Here is a 19,231-nt window from a genome sequence, read left to right on the forward strand (position 1 = left end):
AACAGTTGGGTTTGCTTTTCTTTGTTGGTTATGGGAGAAAGCAAGGAAGGGCACTTTGACTGGAGTTGAACTAGTCCCCAGTCTAAGACGGCTGGAATGCTGGGGGTTTACTTCTCTTGGGATGCAATTAGCTGAATAAATATCAAGAAAGAAAAGTAAACAGACTCATTATTGCCCACTCAGAACTGCCAAACTAGCAGAAGATAGGTTAGAATCCTTAGGGAAAACAAATGCTTGCTAAGGAGCCCAAGGGCTGCATGAGGAGCATTGGCCCTGGTGTAAGGCCCTTGGTGATCCAACTTGGACCTTATCTGCTGCATGTCTCTAGCCAGGACACCCTGCCTGACTGGATATCAAGAATCTACAATGGCCACTAACACTACTGATTACCTAGAGTGTGGGCAAGTCCCTAGCAAGGGACTCTGTTCCTTCTGTTCTTCCTGTAAGGCACTGGACTCCAATTACCCCCACTAAGCTCAGGCCCCTGGAGATGGAGCTGTAAGCTCAGACTCCACCAGACTTGGCGACTCACTGGCTCTAACACTAGCCGGTCCGAGACTTCACATCTTTTTGAGATTCCACTTCCTCACCTTAGAGTCAGGTACAAAACAAATAACAGTGATCAGAACATGTGTGAGTGGCAGTTGTTGAGTTTGGTTTGCAAGCAATGTTCTTTCAGGCAAAGGGATTCAGTTATCACACCTGTGTCCCCAGCCACTCACCATGTGCCTAGATGGTCAGAAGTTAGTCTGAGCAGCTTTGTAACTTGGATCTAGGTACTCTTTGAAGCAGGCCATTGGTGACATTTTCTCTAAGGAATCAATGGCACTCTACCCACTCTGTGCTTCTTAGTGGTGATTTGCTGGTCTTGCTAGCATGGCCACCACAACATTCTACCCTCACATTTCTTTACCCAGTGTGCAATGTGGACTATACCACCCCATTTCATAGAAGAGGAGGTGCTCATTCTTCAGGATCTCAAGTCCCAAGACAAGAGCAGTGAGGACCCACACTTAGGAAGGGACAAAACTCAATAAACAGCAGAGCACAGCCTCCGGGTTTGGATACCCGGGAATGTTTAGAAATCAAGGTTTTTGTCTGGTGCCAAGTTGCCTCCCTGGCATTCTGGCAGTTTCTTGGCCTTAGCACAGAGGTGTTTGTCACCAAGTAGGCAGGTGAGCTGCCCACAGAAGGTGCGGCAGGAGGGCCCACCCTAGCCTGGAGCCCATCAGGCTTCTTCCCATTCTCCTGCAGTGGGGGGTGTGGTCACCAACTCCCAAGGAGCCAAAGCTTTAGAAACCAGTCAAACTAGCCTGTTTCCACTAAAGCCCCACCTCTCTATAGAGCAGCTCTCTATTAAATACCCTCTTTAGCTGGGCGGTAATGGTGCACACCTTTAGTCCCGGCACTCGGGAGGCAGAGGCAGGCAGATCTCTGTGAGTTCTGAGACCAGCCTGGTCTACAAGAGCTGGTTCCACACTGGGGGTGGGCCTAGGCCCTACCACAAAGGATACAATAGACTCTGATGACACTCTATGGAAGGCCTCACCCTCCAGGGGGAGCTGAAAGGATATGTGATAGGTAGTTTTAGTTGGGGGGGGGCGAGGAGAGGAGAGAGAGGGAACTGGGATTGACATGTAAAACAATCTTGTTTCTAATTCAAATTTAAAAAAGAAAAAAAAAAAAAAAGAGCTAGTTCCAGAACAGGCTCCAAAGCTACACAGAGAAACCCTGTCCCGAAAAACCAAAAACAAACAAATAAATAAATAAATAAATAAATACCGTCTCTGCGTGGGCCAATGGGCCCTCTCTGAGTGTCAGAACCAAGCGTGGGCTCTGTACTTCAGTAGAAAACAGCCCAATACAGCTCCATGGAGAACAGGTTCTGATCTGTAGCTGCCAATCGGCTGGTCCACGGTGCAGCCTGCAACCAGGGGATCCCAGGAGAAGCTTCCATTGGACCCTGTGCCACAGCAGGGATTCAGCAGAAATGAATGTAAAGTGAATGAGTGGTGATGCTGGCGACTTTCAACTGCTAACAGTAGTCAGCCTAGGGCTGAATTCTGGTTATGCACCTTCTAGCCTTGTGATCTTAAGACTAACTGAGTCTCAGTTTCCTGCTTTGTGATATGGAATAAGAGTCTCTAGGGATGGTGAGATGGACCATCAAGCCCAATGACCTGAGGTTGGTGCCCAGGACAGACAAGGTAGAAGGAGAGAACTGACTCCTGCAAGTTGTCCTCTGATCTCTACAAGTGTACTAAGGCAATTGTGTCCCCCCCACATACACAAGCAAAAATATATTGTAAAAATTAAAAAGCAGAGAAGCTACCATCAAAGAACACTGTAAGAACAAGGGAACACAGGGAAGTAGTCCAGGCACATCCTAACGTCCCTCTTGGCCTGTCTAACTCCTCCTCATCCCTCAAGAGTCGGTGTAAAGGTCACTTTCCCAGGGAAGTGCTCCTGACCCCTCTATTAGGTCAGGGCGCTGTCATACCCTTTCACAACATGTGATCTTCCTTCTTACAGTTCTTGGGAGCTCTGGTGATGTGACAGCCCTATGAGGTGTGAGGGCAGCCGTATGCCCAGCATCCAGCACACTGCCTGGCACATTGTAATGTGTGATGAACGCATGGGGAAGGGACATATTATGGGAAACAAGCCGGAGACACATGCCTCACTTCTGTTCCGTCCTGATTTAATCTCACTGCAATGATGGGGACCCTGAAGCCATTGGCTGTTACAGCATTTCGGTTAAGAAGAGGTCAGATTGTTCTTGTTTGGGACTCTGTAGCTTGGAAAACACATAGACAAGAGAGCCATGTGACAGGATGAACCCTTCGATGGACAATGTCCACTACTAAATGAGTGCATTCCATTCCATGTCTAGCAGCTCATTCATTTATCAAACACTTGCTGAAATGCCTTCTCAATGCTACAGTCTAGGAACAGGAGGTTAAGAGAGGCCTTGTACCTGCCCTTAGAGGACACAGATCCAGCAGGGCTGAGATAGGCAGAACATGGGGTGCGCTCAGGGATGTGAGAGTGTAGAACACAGAAATGTGAAGGTCAGAGTCCCGAGGCAGGGGAGACACACTGGACAGTCCTTCAAACCTCCATGCCCAGTGTCAAGTTCTTGGGCTCTGAGAGTGGCAAACTCCTTTTCCTCTCTACCTAAGCAGGGCCCCACCATCTTCTAATGCTTCCATGACAGCTAGCTGTTCTTTCTCTGACGCCACAAAAGTGGAATGTAGCCTCCCCAAAATGTATCTGGGTAATGTCCTGTCTGGCACAGGCCAATGGCAGGGATGCGGCTGTCACTGACTCGATTTCTCCACTCTTAGGCTTTCAGAGATCTCATTTATAAAGATCAACCACCACACTGCAAGGACCATGAGGCCACTGTGTGTGACCTGCTGGTGGCTTGGATTGCTGGCCACCATTGGAGCTGCTACAGGTCCAGAGGATGATGTTGAGGGTGCAGAGGATGGCTCGCAGAGAGAGTACGTTTACCTCAACAGGTACAAGCGGGCAGGTGAATCCCCAGACAAGTGCACCTACACTTTCATTGTGCCCCAGCAGCGGGTCACAGGTGCCATCTGTGTCAACTCCAAGGAGCCCGAGGTGCACCTGGATAACCGTGTGCACAAGCAGGAGCTGGAGCTGCTCAACAATGAGCTGCTTAAGCAGAAGCGGCAGATTGAGACACTGCAGCAGTTGGTGGAGGTAGACGGTGGCATCGTGAGTGAGGTGAAGCTGCTGCGTAAGGAGAGCCGCAACATGAACTCCCGAGTCACACAGCTGTACATGCAGCTCCTACATGAGATCATCCGCAAGCGGGACAACGCACTAGAGCTCTCCCAGCTGGAGAACAGGATTCTGAACCAGACAGCCGACATGCTACAGTTGGCTAGTAAGTACAAGGACCTGGAGCACAAGTTCCAACACCTGGCCATGCTGGCCCACAACCAATCGGAGGTCATCGCACAGCTAGAGGAGCACTGCCAGCGGGTACCTGCTGCCAGGCCTGTGCCCCAGCCACCCCCAGTCACCCCACCTCGGGTCTACCAACCACCCACCTACAACCGCATCATCAACCAGATCTCCACCAATGAGATCCAGAGTGACCAGAACCTGAAGGTGCTGCCACCCCCTCTGCCAACCATGCCTACTCTCACTAGTCTCCCCTCTTCCACTGATAAGCCATCAGGTAAGTTCTTCGGGGGGCCCAGCTCACACGGGCCTCTGAGCCAGGCTCCACACTTCCACTAGGGGAAGAGTCTTGTCCAGTTGACGCCAGCTCAGGACTTGCATAATCCCCTAGCAATCCCTTGAGATGGCTGCTGGAGCCAGTGGGTTAGCTGGGTGGGAGTGAGGGACTACACTGCTCCAATAAGGTGGTAGAAGACAGAACCCAGAAGCTAGCAGCTGTGGACATGTGTCAGCTCTGTGGTCTCCAGGAGGAAAGAATCTAGGCTTGGATATTTCGAGGCTTTGCAGTTGCCCTTAGTGGCTAGGGTGTCTCACCTGTGGGCCCACATACATGTGCAGGGCTCAGAGCTACTATTTTATTTTGTAAATGTCACCTGACAAGCCATAGGTCAGTGGGAGAGTGCTATTAAGTTCAAAGTGAAAGCTTCATAGGGGCAGAGACCAGAAGGATCTCTTCCCAAAGACTGTGAGTTTCCTTTGGTTAGTTGCTGCCTAGTTTTCAACAAGGCTTCCATACACTCTCAACATACATGTTGTGCTAAGCTGGGCAACTCAGGACACTGTCGTGGAAGAACGGAATCCATGGAGCATACCCTGGGAAGTGTAACCAAAACACTCCCCTGGGATTTTCATGAGAATCACCTGACTGAGCTTGCAGCTCCTCAGGGACAGGCTGAGTAACCCGTTCACATGCTGAACATGCTCGGGCCTTTACTTTGGGTCCAAGCTGGGACTCTGCTTCAGACTCTGACAATCCTCAGTTTCGGGGGAGCCAGCTACAGAATTGCCCTCAAGGGGGCCAAGTCCCTGGAGCTTGGCTTCTCCTTTATCTAGGCACTGTTATTTTCCATATGTGCTACCTGAAATCATCTCTGCAGAAGTTAACTTAAGACTGTGCATGGGGTACCAACTTCTTTGTTAGTAAGGAGATATTTTTACTGAAAAAATCCTGTTTCGTACCTATTCACACTTTAAAAAATAAATAGTAGTACTGAGCCAAACCTGTGTGTAGGAGGGTGGCCAGTGGGTAGATCAAGGATGCACAAGCCAGTGGTGGCAGTGGGGAGCTATGTTCATGGCACAGCACCTGTCAAAGCACCTTGAGGGAAAGAAAGACCTGGACTGGGTGTGGGGGTGGAGAGCAGTCCACTGAAGTGGACTGTCCTGGGTTGAAATCCTGCTTCCTCTATTGCCGAGCTCTGGGAAGGAGGCAAGTCATCCGCCTGTTGCTGGATTCCTCATCTAAGGCTCTGGGTAGGCTTTATTTTAGTGTGTTCCCAACTCACAGTTGTAGGACACAAAATACTACAGAGTGTGTGTGTGGCGCTGGGCCTGAGGGAACAGCCTCCTTGGACCAGAGTCTTTGCATCTTAAGACAAAGAGACTGGAGTAAACAGTTTGTCTTTGTCGCTGGTGTGCAATGCCTGATGACCGTGCCATCTGCACCCACACCTGGTTTCCATCAGAGGCGAAGGAGAGGGTGGGGTGTGTTCTGCGTTCTGACAGAGTACCCAGAGGGAAACGTGCCCTTGGGCACCATATGAAGGCTCAGATGTGCTTGCAGCCAGGCGGGTGTCACAGTCTCCAGATTGCCTTTCAACTCAGGATTTCTGGCTTCTAACTCAACCATCTCAGGACATTCCTGAGCCAGAACAAAATGGGGATAAACACCTGGATTTGCATGTGGGCTTCACCCCTTCCCCCTATTTGCTCATGAGAAAGCTATTTAAATTGGCTGGAAATATAGTTCATTTGGTAGTGTTTGCCTAGCATACATGAAGCACTGGGTTCGATCCCTGTGGTACATAAAACCAGGTATGGCGGCATGTGTCTATAACTCTAGAACTCAGGGAGTGGAGGCATGAGGATCAGAAGTTCAAAGTCATCCTTGAACTTCTCTATATATGGAGTTCAAAAATAAATGTACACAGTTTTCAGTTTTGAACTCCTCTGAGCCTTAACTTTCTTCAAATGAGGAGGTGGTGACAGCGCCACAGCCTCACAGGGATCTGTCATGAAAATACAATGTGCTATGATGTCATGAGGGGGTTGCCAAAATTGCCTGGGCCCTCCTTTGACTTGGTGAAAACTATGGTCCTGGGTCTCCAGGAACTCAGTGCAGAGGAAGTGGCAATTGTGTGAAAGTGTCTGGAGTCTACACTGTCCCCAATCACTTCTGTTCCCCAAATTCCACACAGCAGGTCTGACAAGAGTTCTCTGGAAGGGCCAAAATTTCTGGAATGCGGTGGGAATTTATGAAGCCAGCATAACAAAATACCAGGAATACAATGAGCATTGTCTGGCCTCTGTGCAAGATACCCCAGTGTGCTCAGTGCCTCGCAGAGAGGAAGATGAGGGACTATGGAGTCACTGAGGTGGCATGGCCAAGACCTACTGGAGGGCATGAATGGCTCAGAGATGAGACTGTCTTGCATCCTGAAGGCTTTATAAGTTTACCAGGTATACATGGGAGTTGGAACACCCAGTTACTAGTTGGCCCTTGATGGAAGTGGGTCTGTAAAAGTCCCAAGGGTAATAACGCCCTGCTCCAAGCCTCTCGAATGGCCCTGATGCCCAGCTGATTATATAATCCTGTGGTACCTGTGGTCTAAGGAAGCACAAGGCATGAGAGATGACCCGTGCATTCTCTGATGTCTCTTTCTCTTTCTCTGTGTATAGCAAAGCCTCCACAAACATTGGTCCATCTCACCACCAAGTGTCCACACAAAAGCAGAAAGAGCAGGGAGGAGGGTGGCAGTGGGAAGGCTCTACCCTTCCTGGGCTTGGGCTGAATTGGAAGGAAAAAGAAGATAGTCTCCAGCACTGAGCTTTGGCCCAACCAATGGGCAGAGAGCTTTATCAGTCCTTCCAGCCAAGGCAGATTCAGGTCCTGAAAGACCAACTCCTCTGTGTTCTCCCCTTGACATGCTGCCCGTCACTCAGCCAGAAACACCTATACAATTAAACCTTTGCACTCAGGCCATCATAGCCTTTGGCTTCCCTCTAGCAAGTTCAGAGCCATTGCTGTCTTGTGTGGCTGCTCAGGAAATAGCATGCCCTTCCCCAGACAGCCAAGGCAGCCACAGTCAGATAGTGACAGGCTGGCCCTAGGCCAGGGGGTACCTGCTAAGAGCTAGGATGAGGGATCCAGGTAGTTCATAGCCTAGTCTCCCTGGCTTCACACCTAGGCATTGCCCTGCCTCCCTCAAGGCTTGCCAGAAAGGGCCATTTTGGTTTGGATGATGCTTACAGTAAGGCCTGGGCTAATAGCCACCTAATGGCTCTTTCCTGTTAGGTCCTGCTGCTGTTGGAGAAGGCACAGGAAAGGGCAGCTGAGCCCACCCCAGGCAGCTGGCACATGCCAGTCTCTGGTCACAAAGTCTACTTTGGAGATGGCTAGGAAGCACGGTACTGCCGACCCCTGGTAGGACAGCATGGCCTTGCTGGAAAGAGGTTTTTAAAAACAACAGGCCCAGGCACTTCTAGCTATTTCCTCTCCTGCTTAGCAAGTGTCCTCAGGAATAAAGGAGGAGCCCTAATGTCATTAAATAGAACTGCTGAGGCACCTTGGTCCCTAGCGTGGCCTCCCTGTCATATAGCCTCTTGGTGCCGAGTAGGGATGGGTCATTGGACTTGTACTGAGGTTCAATGTTAGCCACAATTACAAATCTAGCAAGTGGCTCATCCAGGGAGCACCTTGGATACCAGTGTGGGAAAACTCTTCTAGGAATATTTGACTTAGCATCGGCCACTACAGACCTACCTTCTGTCACAGTTTTATGTGTATGCATGTGAGGGATTGCTTACAATGCCACACAAACACAGCAGCTGCAGCTGTACCAGGCAGAACAAGCCACTCTGCCTCAGTCCTCGAGCCAATACACAGCAACAAGGACACATACTTGACATCCAGGAGATGTGTATTTAGGAAGACTCCCATCAATCAGGTTTGGACACACCACTGGGTTATATGTCAGCCTTTCATGGACAGCTGGGCCTAAATTCCTGCTTTCATTACTTGTTAGCTCTCCATGTTATGACCCCTTCTCAGGACCTTACTGCTTCATGGACAGTGCATTTGCACACCACCTTCCCATCCTTGGACAAGCTGACCAAGTACACTTTCCTAGGTAGATTGTCTTCCCTGAGATAGGAAATATGCAAGCAAACCATGTTCCCCAGCACAACAGCATGTCTCAGAACTGACTCGTTCCCTCCTTTCTGCAGCTCACCCCCATCTCTCTCTCTTTCTGCAGCTCATCCCCATCGCTCTCTCTTTCTGCAGCTCACCCCCATCGCTCTCTCCTTTCTGCAGGTCACATGAATACCATGCAGAGAAAAGGACTGGTTACAAGGTGATAGACCTGGGGAGGTAGGATGTGATGCTGAAAGTGAGGGGTGACTGTCTAGCCCCGGTTTTGACTTAGACTTTGGGGCTGCAAACACTGAAGGGGGAAAGCCATCTGGGCTCCTGCCCTAGAATGTGTTGTTTCTCCTGTATTGTATTCTCCTTTTTCTAAATTGTTTTCTTAAATGAATTAAGATATCCAAAATTCATTGCAGCAGACATTTAAGAACATTCTTTGCTAGCTTCTGCCTAAAGAAAAGCCACTAGAGGTTCCGAGACCATCTTCCTCACATTCTCCCTCTCTAGGGGTCTGGGGGAACTGATCACAAAGAGCTCTTTGAGTATGACCCACAGCTATCCTGCCACCCCTTAGGCCACTTTCCAAGAATGACAGTTGGGCTGAAGGCCCTGGCTATTTGCAGGAGATAAACTATTAACTTTGTGACTATTATAAGTTGGGCATTTGACATCTCAGGGCCTGAAAATAACAACAGTTTGGCATTTGGCAAGCCAGAAGTAATTGAGAAAATGCTGAAGATCAGGCATCTGTGGCCAGCTTGCCACATGAATGGATCACTGTGGTGAATGTACTTGGTGACTCTACAGTACTCATGTAGACCGCCAATTCACTGCACTGTGTGTGTCTAAACCCTGATGTCTATCGAGCTCGATGATCAAGTTTGTGATAAAGGTAATGATGAACACTTGCTAAGGAGGGCTGCAGGAACCTGCTCATGGCACATAGGGTAGGGTCCCTCCCTGACTGCCCAGCACTGCTGCCTCAGCTTCAGTATCCATTGGCAATCACCCAGGCGGTCCTCACCTGAATGTCGGAGATGGAGCTGCTGAACCCAAGGCCTTATGTCATCCTTGCTCTCTTTAAAAAGGATAAGTGATTCTCCATCTTTAAATATAAAATTCTAGGTTAAGATTACTGTACACATAGAAAAATGGTAAGAAAACCAAATATTAGTTTAAATGACAAAGACAGTAATTAAATTTTCCTCTTTAAGTTGAAATTAAGTGGCCTATGAGATTTTCTTAAGATCAGTTTCTAAACGGCCAGGGAAGGCAGCACTTGGCCCTGCTCAGACACATGGCCTTCCCCACATGCAGTCTGCTGCAGACTCCCCACAGAAATGAGTCCCTTTTTAGGATCCGGTCTGGGTGTAGTTGACCATCTGCCATGGAAGTCTGTTTTCAGAAGGTTCTCAAGCTGAGGGTAACAAAGAAATGTAGCTTATATCCCTGTGAAGATGGGACAGGTAAAGGCAGGTAGAACGTAGAGGGACTTGTACACAGACTCACGGCCCTGAGAAGGTACCTACCCACAGCAGCCTACCACCACCTAATGGGAACAGATCTCCAACTACCTTAACTGTACGGCAACAATAACACACTGTAGTGGGAGGAACCTGATGCCAGAGACAGACTTGTGTACCAGTCCCAGGCCTCTGAACCTGAGCTGCCTTGTGATTTGGGGGCTCTGAGGAAAAGATGAAATGGCACAGGAGACCCTGGTTGGCTGGTGACAGGCTCTCTGAGTCATAGTAGTAGCCACTCATACTGTAGTCTAGAAGAGATAAATACAAAGGCATTTAGGGAGCCTGGGCACAATGAAGCAGTCCTTCTGGGGCTGGGAAAGGCTTTCAAGAGCAGGTGACAAGGGGCTGAGGCCCTGCAAAACTGCTCTCAGCCACTGTCACCAACTGTCAGGAAGCCATGAAGACTGGGTTCAATGCTAGGCAAATGTCCTGTTTCAGGTAGAGAAAAAGACCAAAGTGCCACAAATTACATACCAAGTGGCTTGTGGTCTAGTTGCAGGGTCAAATGGCAGAACAGAGGATAAAGAGGACTTTGTGAGCATATGGAAGATAAAAGGTGACCAGGGAAAGCCAACACAGGTTCCTAAGAAGACCCAATGAAGCTGCCCCCTTCTTCGGGAAGGGTCCATAGGTTGCTGACCACAGGACCACCGGCCACTTGTTCAGCACCTGTGGACTGAGAGTTCTGGCTCTGATAAATTCTTCCGTGATGAGCCTGCACTCAACAGTGAGCTCTTCACGTCCAGAGACTACCTCACCGGGCAATGTTGGGGGCTACCAGAAGCAGCACTGGAGAAGGCAGGCTCTACCCTGATCCTTGGAGCCCAGAAGGCGTGCTTACCTGTACACAGTGAGACTTCCAGGACTTCTCCACTTCTCTCTCTCTCTCTCTCTCTCTCTCTCTCTCTCTCTCTCTCTCTCTCTCTCTCTCTCTCTCTCTCTCTCTCTCTCTCTCTGTCTCCCCCGCCCCAGGTGGTGGTGGAAACCCAGTGTTCAAAGAATGCTGCTAAGCAAGGTCTCTGGCCCTGAGCTCCACCCGTAGCCCCACCTCTTTCCTAAGTTGTTTAAACTCCCATCTTTCCTACCCAGCTGCCCTGCTGGAACCCTGGGTGGGTACACGCTTCTCAGCCTGAAACTACCACTGGACACTACAGTAGAGCAGTATTATTTATTTTGAGGTCAAACAGGAAGGCTGGGGCCCCTGGAAGCCCTTTATGGGTCCTAAGGGTTCTTGGGAGACCTGGAGCTGTATCAGATGCACGCTCTGAAGTGTACCCACCTCACACATCCAATATAATTTTTACTGTAACGATTTTGAAAGAGTTTGAATAATTCTGCTTTTGAAATTATTTGGCCAGGAGTAACTCATCTAATTTATGGTTGGCTCTGATTTCTCAGCAAACACTAGGCCTGCTCAGGAATTCTTGGGAAGTGAGAAAAATCTAAGCTACAAATTGTTTCCCAAAGTAATAACATCTTTTAGGGAGGCTAAAGTTAACAATCAATGAATTTGACAAGACGGGTGGTATACTTTGTAGGAATTTAATCATAGGTAATAAATTTTTATTTTGTACCTTTCTTTTCACATCCTGAAAGCCAGTATGATTTTTAGGTTTCAGACATTTTTGCGAACTCCTCAAAGCTCTGCCATAGCTCAATGGTGAGGACAGAGCGAGCTCATTTGCACTTCCACCCCCACTGTAAGGAAGAAATGGTTTGTACAGTGCCAACACCTTTGGCAACTTGCAAAGTATTCCTGTCTTGAGGCCACTGTTTGTACCCTGCTTCACCGAAAGGTAGCCATTGACATGGACTATGATTTTACCAAAATTCTTGAAAAATGAGACTTAAACACTATCAAACAAAATTGTTGCCATGCCCTTTACAGGGTCTGTCTTCAGGCCTGTTCAGGACACCCAGGGGCCTGCCACTCGCCAGGCAGGGTTGGACACACGCCTACATGGTACACTTGCCTTGGCATTAAATGGGTAAATTGGAGTAGGGCGTTCCAGATCCAATTTTAAAATCTGGTCATTTCTGTTGTCAATGAGACTCTAACTAGACCATTAAGAACTGAAAACCACACAGGGTTCCCACATAAGAAAGGTGTCCTAGCAGTATCCTAGGGTGACATCAGGACCAAAGTACTCTCAGGAACACTCCAAGGGATATCTACTCAGCCTAAGGCCACCATGATCTGAGGCTCAGGGGCTGGGCTTGGGAGAAGAGCCCACCAACTGATGACTAGCTCTGGAAGGCTCTGTTCCCAACTCAGCCTGCAGGTGTGTGGGTGCAGGCACTGGAGCCTACTGCAGGGCCTGAGTAAATCCAGCTGAGGCTGGTCATTCTCAAGTTACAAAAGATGATGGTACACTTGGGTCTAGCCTGGCAGCCAGACTCAACTTGCCTTTACCAGGAAGGCAACCAATGGAACACTCCCTGTTTTCTACAGTGACTATGTACCCTGTACCTATGGTGTCTCCATCAAGAATGCCAGGGAGGAGAGCAGAGCTTAGACCACCACACCAACCAATACCAGGTGATTTGCTGAGAAATCAGTTACTCCTGGCCAAATAATTTCAAAATTCCCAGAGCTGGTCCCAGGGTTCCAAGGCCTGAGACCTGCACATCTTGTGTCCCATGTGCCAGCATCCCTCCCCCGTCCCTGGCCTCTGCCCCTCTCCAAGGAACCACACGGATCTGCTGACTATGGCAGCCACACTGCTCTTCATGTGGAACATTCTGACTATGGTGTAAATATGGTCTTTATAGAGGTGAGCCTAGGTGCCGCCGAGTTAGTGTTGGCCTAGTGCTGTGGGCAGAGCTGCCTCTCAGAAGGGGAGCCAAGGCAAACACCACTAGCCACTTGCTCTGCGCCAGAAGATGCTTCGCCTACTGCATTCTCCACACTCAGCAGCACTCAACAAAAAGTTTCTCATTTTCTACTGCAATACAGCTTTGTGTCCTTCACTGATTCTGACTTAAAATGTGTGTGGTAGAAAATACCTATTAGTAGGGTGTGTGTGTGTGTGTGTGTGTGTTAAAATATACTTGGTTTTGGAAACTCAAGAGCAAACAGCGCATGTGTGTCTCAAGGAAGATGTTGTACTACTTCCAACATATCAAGCTTTGTATCGAAGGGGAGAGAGACTTCCACCTGGCCCTGGACTGAGATCTACAGGATGGCTAGTGTTCTTTCTCTGTGTCACAGCAGTAAACCTAAGGCTTCCTGAAATCACAGTGGAAGAAAAGCCACTAAGATTTAACCCCAGTGCCTCCAACACCGCAACAGTAATTTTTCCCCAACCTCATACCTCCTCGGGCCTAGACTGTTTACCCAAATTTGGATGCTCTGAGGCATTATCCAAGCATAATGATGACAAATTTGTCATGGAGTCATTTATGTGTTACAGTGTTGAATTCTCATTGCATTATTTATGTGCAGCATAGGTGGCACTGCACCATCCCTGTTACATTTGCTGCTTATGCTGATAGTTTTGCCTCTTACTTATGTTAACTAAGAAAAGGGAATGTGTTGAGCTGGGTGGCTATGCAGGAAGAGGCCTGACTGCTGGCTTTGGTGGGAGTTATTTTGTAGTCTCCCTTGCCTTCTGACTTCTATTCCAGCACTCTCATTAAGTGGCCCCTCTGTCCTGCTGACCTGGTGGAAAGCTGGGAGGCCTCCCACGCCACTGTGCTTTGCTCCAGCTGTCAGGGACAGACTCTCATTCTCTGTCTCAGTCCCTGGGGCTGGGGTCAAACATAACGAAAGCCTTATTCTCCTCTCCGAATGTTCTTCCTGAAGGTGTGGCCTCCCCTTCCCCAGGAAAGAAACTGGTGTGGGGAGGGGGGGCGAGAAAAAGCAGGAAGTGGCATTAGGGAATAAAGGTGAGGGAGGAAGGGAGGGAGGGAGGGAGGGAGGGAGGGAGGGAGGGAGGGAGGGGTAGGGGCTGCTGTGTGTCATATACTCTGCCCAGGCTGGGTACTTGGGGATCTGCTTGTCCAGTTTGCAGGGAAAGGGTAGGGATGTAAGCAGCCCCTAGAGAATAAAGAAAGGAACCCACAGACTCAGCCTCTAAGCTGGCACTGGCACACTGACAAAGACTATTCCCTGATGCCACTTCCTGTTTCAAATCAAGGGCTCAGTGGGGTGCTATAAGGCCTAGGAGGGGACCTAAATCCAAGCTTTAGTCATCAGAGTGGACTAGGTGAACCCAAATGCCAGCTCCCTCCCCACTCACGGACAGAGAAAGTCAGGATCTCAGGAACTATAGCTAAGAGTGCTGGTGAAGCTGGCCACCAGAGAAGGCCTGCCCTGCCCTGGTTCTCAAGGCCCACAGTAGCCCCTAAGGGGGCTGTGACTCAATAGCTGGTTTTATTTCTTTATTTGGGATTTTTTGTTTTCTGAGACAGGATCTGATTACCTAGGCTGGCCTAGAACTCACTTTGTGGCAGAGGCTGAACTTGAACTTCTGATCCTCTACCACCACCCTCCAAGTACTAGAATGACAGATGTGTACCACTGTAGTGACTGATTGAATAGTTGTGGAATGAACACACAAAGCAGTAAGCAAATCAGTTGTCCTGGCACATTTCACCTTAACCATTCGCAGTCTGGAGGACATTCTGAAAAACGCACACAAAATGTGATGATATCTTAAACTATGCAGTCTAGCAGGTAGGCCTTGAAAACCTCCAGAAATTTCATCACTGAGGGAGACCCCAGCTTGACTGGATCTTGACCACTCAAGCCTGTATCTTCTAATGTGACACCATCGGAGGAGGGAAAGAGCCATGGTCAAGGCCTGGCAGATTCACAGCAGCTATCCAGGCTCTTAGAAAGAACCAAAAGGGTGTTGCCTGCTGAAGAGAGCCATGAACCAGTTTGGCAAAGCAGAGCATCAAGCCCATACAGCACCGATGCCTGTGACCATGCATATTAGGCACACATCTCACTGCACCAAAGGAAAGGACTTCTTTAAAAATCGCTCTAAGAATATCTGCCCAAATGACTTTTGTAATCTTAACAGCTCTGGGTAAGAAAAATATGACTCTCATCTGCAAACAAGAGAAACCAAGGGCAGAAGACATGAAATACCTTTCTCATAGGTCACATGTGAGGGAGAGCACAGAAGTAAGGCTTGGACCCCAGACCTTCTGACTCTCAGCCAGGGCTCTTGCTTCCATAGTGCTATGGAAGTCATGTGCATGACTTCTCAAACTTAGAAAACAAAAACCTGCCCCTTTAAATTGTGTTCCTTAGCTCTCTGTTGGAGGTTATATCTGTTTGGAGTACAGCTAGGGTGTAGTCTGGTAGCAAGAGTTATATAACATATATATTTGTGTCTACAGGCCCATGGAGAGATTGCCTGCAGGCCCTGGAGGATGGCCACGACACCAGCTCTATCTACCTGGTGAAGCCCGAGAACACCAACCGCCTCATGCAAGTGTGGTGCGACCAGAGACATGACCCAGGGGGTTGGACGGTCATCCAGAGACGCCTAGATGGCTCTGTCAACTTCTTCAGGAACTGGGAGACCTATAAGGTGAGACCAGTGGGTCTGTATGCATTGTCTGCAAGGTGACTGGTCCACCCCCAGTCCAGAAGGGCAAATACAGGACCATTTCTGCAAATCCATCAGAGTGGTAAGGCCAGGCCCCTGCTTGCCTGCTGTTCAGGAAAGGATGGAGTAGAGACAGCCTCTTACTCTTAGCCAGGGCCTCCACAAGGTGAACCTGCTCTTAGAGGCCTGAAAGGGCAGGTCCCAGGGCTCCGGGTCCTGGGAAGCTCCCCCCAAAAGGTGTGTGTAGGCAACTTTGACAATAACTGGGCCCCAACTGCAAGGTCCATTCTCTGGGTTCCCCAGTTCCCAGGATACTAAGTGCTTCTCCTTGTAAGTCTCCTGCACACAGCCACAGCACGGTACAGCAGCAATTGCAGCAAGGCCTCAAGGCCAAAGCTGCAACTCCCCATCAGCTCTGATGCCTCTGCATGTAGTCCTGCTGGCTCATCCAGTCTCCTCCATCCTGACTCTCCCTGGGCAGCCTGTGTATCTCCTGCTTCCCTCCTCTAAAGCGGAGCCTCAAGGTCCTCTTTGTACTCCTCCATTCTCTCAAGGAGATGGTACAACACAGCAAGTGGTTACCCATCCTAGGGAAGCTGATGATAGTGCTTGGCTCTGGGAATCACTTAGGAAGACTTAGGGGGCCACTGCTCGGCTGATGCCCCAAACCACATATCCAGAGTTTCAAACCTAGAAGGACCCAGGTGGATGTAGCATGCCTGTCACAGCTCTCACCAGTGTCTGTCTGATGCGGATGCTTACAAACAACACACACACACAGTCCATCTCCAGAGAAGGCAACTGAGGCTTGGGAGCAGGGAGGGGGGTGAGGGCTCTTGTCTGAGCAATGCTGGCTGCATGCCTTCTGGGTGCCAGGCTTGTAAGTAACCACATCATCTTGTCTTTGAGAAGTTACAGTATCCTCAGGTAAGGACAGAAACAGGCTCACATGAAGGAAGAGAAAAGGTGGGCTCTTCAGATGTGTAAACGGTACACGATTGATGGTTACAAAGGCTCAGTGACTCACCCAGTCACAAAGTCTGATACACAGGTAGCAGGGATTGGAGCCCAAGCCTGCCTTATGTACTGACTATTTCTGGGACACAGGTTCCTCACTCATGCTCTCCTGGGTCTTCCTCAGCAAGGGTTTGGGAACATCGACGGTGAATATTGGCTGGGCCTGGAAAACATCTACTGGCTGACAAACCAAGGCAACTACAAACTTCTCGTAACCATGGAGGACTGGTCTGGCCGCAAGGTCTTTGCAGAATATGCTAGCTTCCGCCTGGAACCAGAGAATGAGTACTATAAGCTGCGGCTGGGGCGATATCATGGCAACGCAGGCGACTCCTTTACCTGGCACAACGGCAAACAGTTCACCACTCTGGACAGGGACCATGACGTATACACAGGTAGGAAAAGTAGAGTCAAACCTAGGTGCTGAAAGGGGATGAGAGATCTACCAATTGTAGAGCCCCTGATTCCAGAGCCTGGAACAAGAAGATGCTATGTGACAGACAGCTGTACCAAGCTGCCTGACATTGCTTCTTAAAGTCCCCTTCTGCCCACTGCCCTCAGACAAGTGGCACTTATGAAAAGGGAAGGCAGAAGTGAACAGATCTCACAGCCGAGGGCTGCCCTGGGCCAAGGCACTCATGCTCCAGGCTCTGCCCTTCTCAATTCTGTCTGAGAACACACATTGACAGTCCACAGAGTCTGGGCTATACACTCCACACTCCAATGCTGGCCCCATCACCTCAGTCATGGATCCTAAGCATGCTGCATAATCTTGAATCTGGAAGTAAGGACAGTGTCTCCTGGAAGGTCAGGGAATGTTCAGGTGCTCTGGTCAGGATGCAGTGGGCACTGAGGACCCTCCTCAGTGTCTCTTGCTGGCTACATGTAATGTGAATACAGCGTGTTAAGAAAGCCACTAAGAGGAAACCAGCTAGTGGAGAAGCCATTTGTCCCTGATTACATCCTTAAACCCAAGTCTTGATTAAACGAGAAACAAAGGAGAATAAAGAAAATTCCAAGATACAAAGGTACAGCTTGACCCTAAGGGTAAACATCCCACAACCATGTCCTCCACTCCACTAATGGCTCTGAGCCAACCCCCAGGATCAAACATCTCACAGGGCCCAGAGGCCCTAGTTAGCAAGGTTTGAGGCTCTGGAGGCTGAGTCTCTGCGTCCCAGGAAAACCGGGCCAACCTGCATAGCCTCCCACTAAGTTAAGATCTGAAGGTAGACATTGTCTCTAAGGAGTGAGCTCTGGGGACTGCCTCAGAGACAGAGTGTGCTTCGAACAATCCCTGGTCCTTAAACACTGTCAGGTCCCCAAGGCAACCACACTAGAGATAGTTCTCACAACCTCAGGGATCAGGTGGGACAGGATCTGCCTGTCCTCATACCACAGAGACACAATTGTCTGCTCTGGCACCGAGCTAACTGCTGGAAGGGCCCCAGGAAGCAGCCATTGCTCTGTAGTGAGTCCTCTCTAGTGTGGCTGTCTTGGTGGAAGGACAGCCTTCATCTGTCTGATGCTGAGACATGGAACTGCAGTACATACTTGAGAGCTAGCTCAGGGAGTAAGGAAACTGTCCTGGGGCATACAGGGCTAGGGCCAGGGTGTGGGGAGGGAGGCTGCCAAGGGCTCTCCCTGTTTGCCCAGGACTACTACTTGGTCCTGGTGGTATTAAGACATGACTCAGCAGAATCCCCCCCCCCAAAAAAAAAAAAAAAACTCTAGAAATACGGTAAGGCTGGGGCTGAGGCCCCTAGCTTCAGCCTCAAGCTGCATGTGATCTCCTCCGATGACCTCTGCTGGAGACAGCCTCTCCCTGAGGAAGGGGTCCCCTCTTAGTCCCAATCCCCAGCCAAGCCCAGGAGACTAGGCTCTTCTTGTCCTCCCTTCTGAGGGGTGCCACGCCCCTACATGCCTGCTTACACCTTGCCCAGCTTCTTATTATTGAACTGCTTGTCCTTGGCAGCACAATGCAGGCGATACGATAATGCCAAGGGCTTCATGGAAATATCCCCATTTATGAAATAACACAAAAAGGGAGCTGGATGAAATTCAGTCTGGGGAGGACAAGAGAGGCATTCCATCTTAAACACTTCCTGTCATTCTCAAAAGACTCATCCAGACCTTTCAACTCTTAAAAATTGTTAGAAAGAACTGTTTTCCCTCTTCCCAGCTCACAGCCAGCCACTTCCACTTTGTCTAGGGCCACCTCTGTGTGGAACCCAGGCCAAGGGCTAAACATGGCCCTCACTTATTCTTACAGCAGTCCTGTGTGGTGGGCATTACTTTTGTCCTTTTACAGATAAGAACACAGTGTCTGGGGAAGGCGAAGCCACCTATCTGCAATCCCACCATCAGCTTGTTATAAAGCTAAGTTGTTCAGGGTTCCAAAGAAGACACTGAGCACACCATGGATGGGGTAAAACCACCTCCTCCTAAACACACCTCACGCATGCCTTCTCTCCTACAGGAAACTGTGCCCACTATCAGAAGGGAGGATGGTGGTATAATGCCTGTGCTCACTCCAACCTCAATGGGGTCTGGTATCGAGGGGGCCATTACCGGAGCCGGTACCAGGATGGGGTCTACTGGGCTGAGTTCCGAGGAGGATCTTACTCGCTCAAGAAAGTGGTGATGATGATCCGGCCAAACCCCAACACTTTCCACTAAGCTTGCCCCCTTCCCAGCCACTCCTGGCCATTACCGGAAGACATTGAAGCCGTCCCAGCCGTGCAGACCTCAGCACAGCTCCT

At 49.6% G+C, this 19,231-nt stretch overlaps 2 protein-coding genes across 7 annotated transcripts in view; one reads left to right on the forward strand and one right to left on the reverse strand.

Moving 5' to 3' along the window:
* Ralgps1 (Ral GEF with PH domain and SH3 binding motif 1) overlaps positions 1-19,231 on the reverse strand; it is a 244,246-nt gene that overhangs the window by 92,648 nt on the left and 132,367 nt on the right. The gene's annotated exons all lie outside the window — the stretch shown is intronic.
* Positions 3,383-19,196, forward strand: Angptl2 (angiopoietin like 2). The gene is made up of 4 exons (XM_035446104.1): positions 3,383-4,213; positions 15,241-15,434; positions 16,594-16,864; positions 18,949-19,196. Exons 1-4 carry the CDS (start codon positions 3,397-3,399, stop codon positions 19,146-19,148), a joined length of 1,482 nt encoding a protein of 493 aa, XP_035301995.1. The 5' UTR covers positions 3,383-3,396; the 3' UTR covers positions 19,149-19,196.

This window comes from Cricetulus griseus, chromosome 6 (genome assembly GCF_003668045.3).
Source record: "Cricetulus griseus strain 17A/GY chromosome 6, alternate assembly CriGri-PICRH-1.0, whole genome shotgun sequence".
Classification (NCBI taxonomy): domain Eukaryota; kingdom Metazoa; phylum Chordata; class Mammalia; order Rodentia; family Cricetidae; genus Cricetulus; species Cricetulus griseus.

What these genes read in the sequence shown, in the direction of transcription:
- Angptl2 (XM_035446104.1), top strand. Translation starts at nt 3,397, where the DNA reads ATGAGGCCACTGTGTGTGACCTGCTGGTGGCTTGGATTGCTGGCCACC. An exon ending in TTCCACTGATAAGCCATCAG is followed by an intron (nt 4,214 to 15,240) that starts GTAAGTTCTTCG and finishes TTGTGTCTACAG; the next exon opens with GCCCATGGAGAGATTGCCTG. An exon ending in GGACCATGACGTATACACAG is followed by an intron (nt 16,865 to 18,948) that starts GTAGGAAAAGTA and finishes TCTCTCCTACAG; the next exon opens with GAAACTGTGCCCACTATCAG.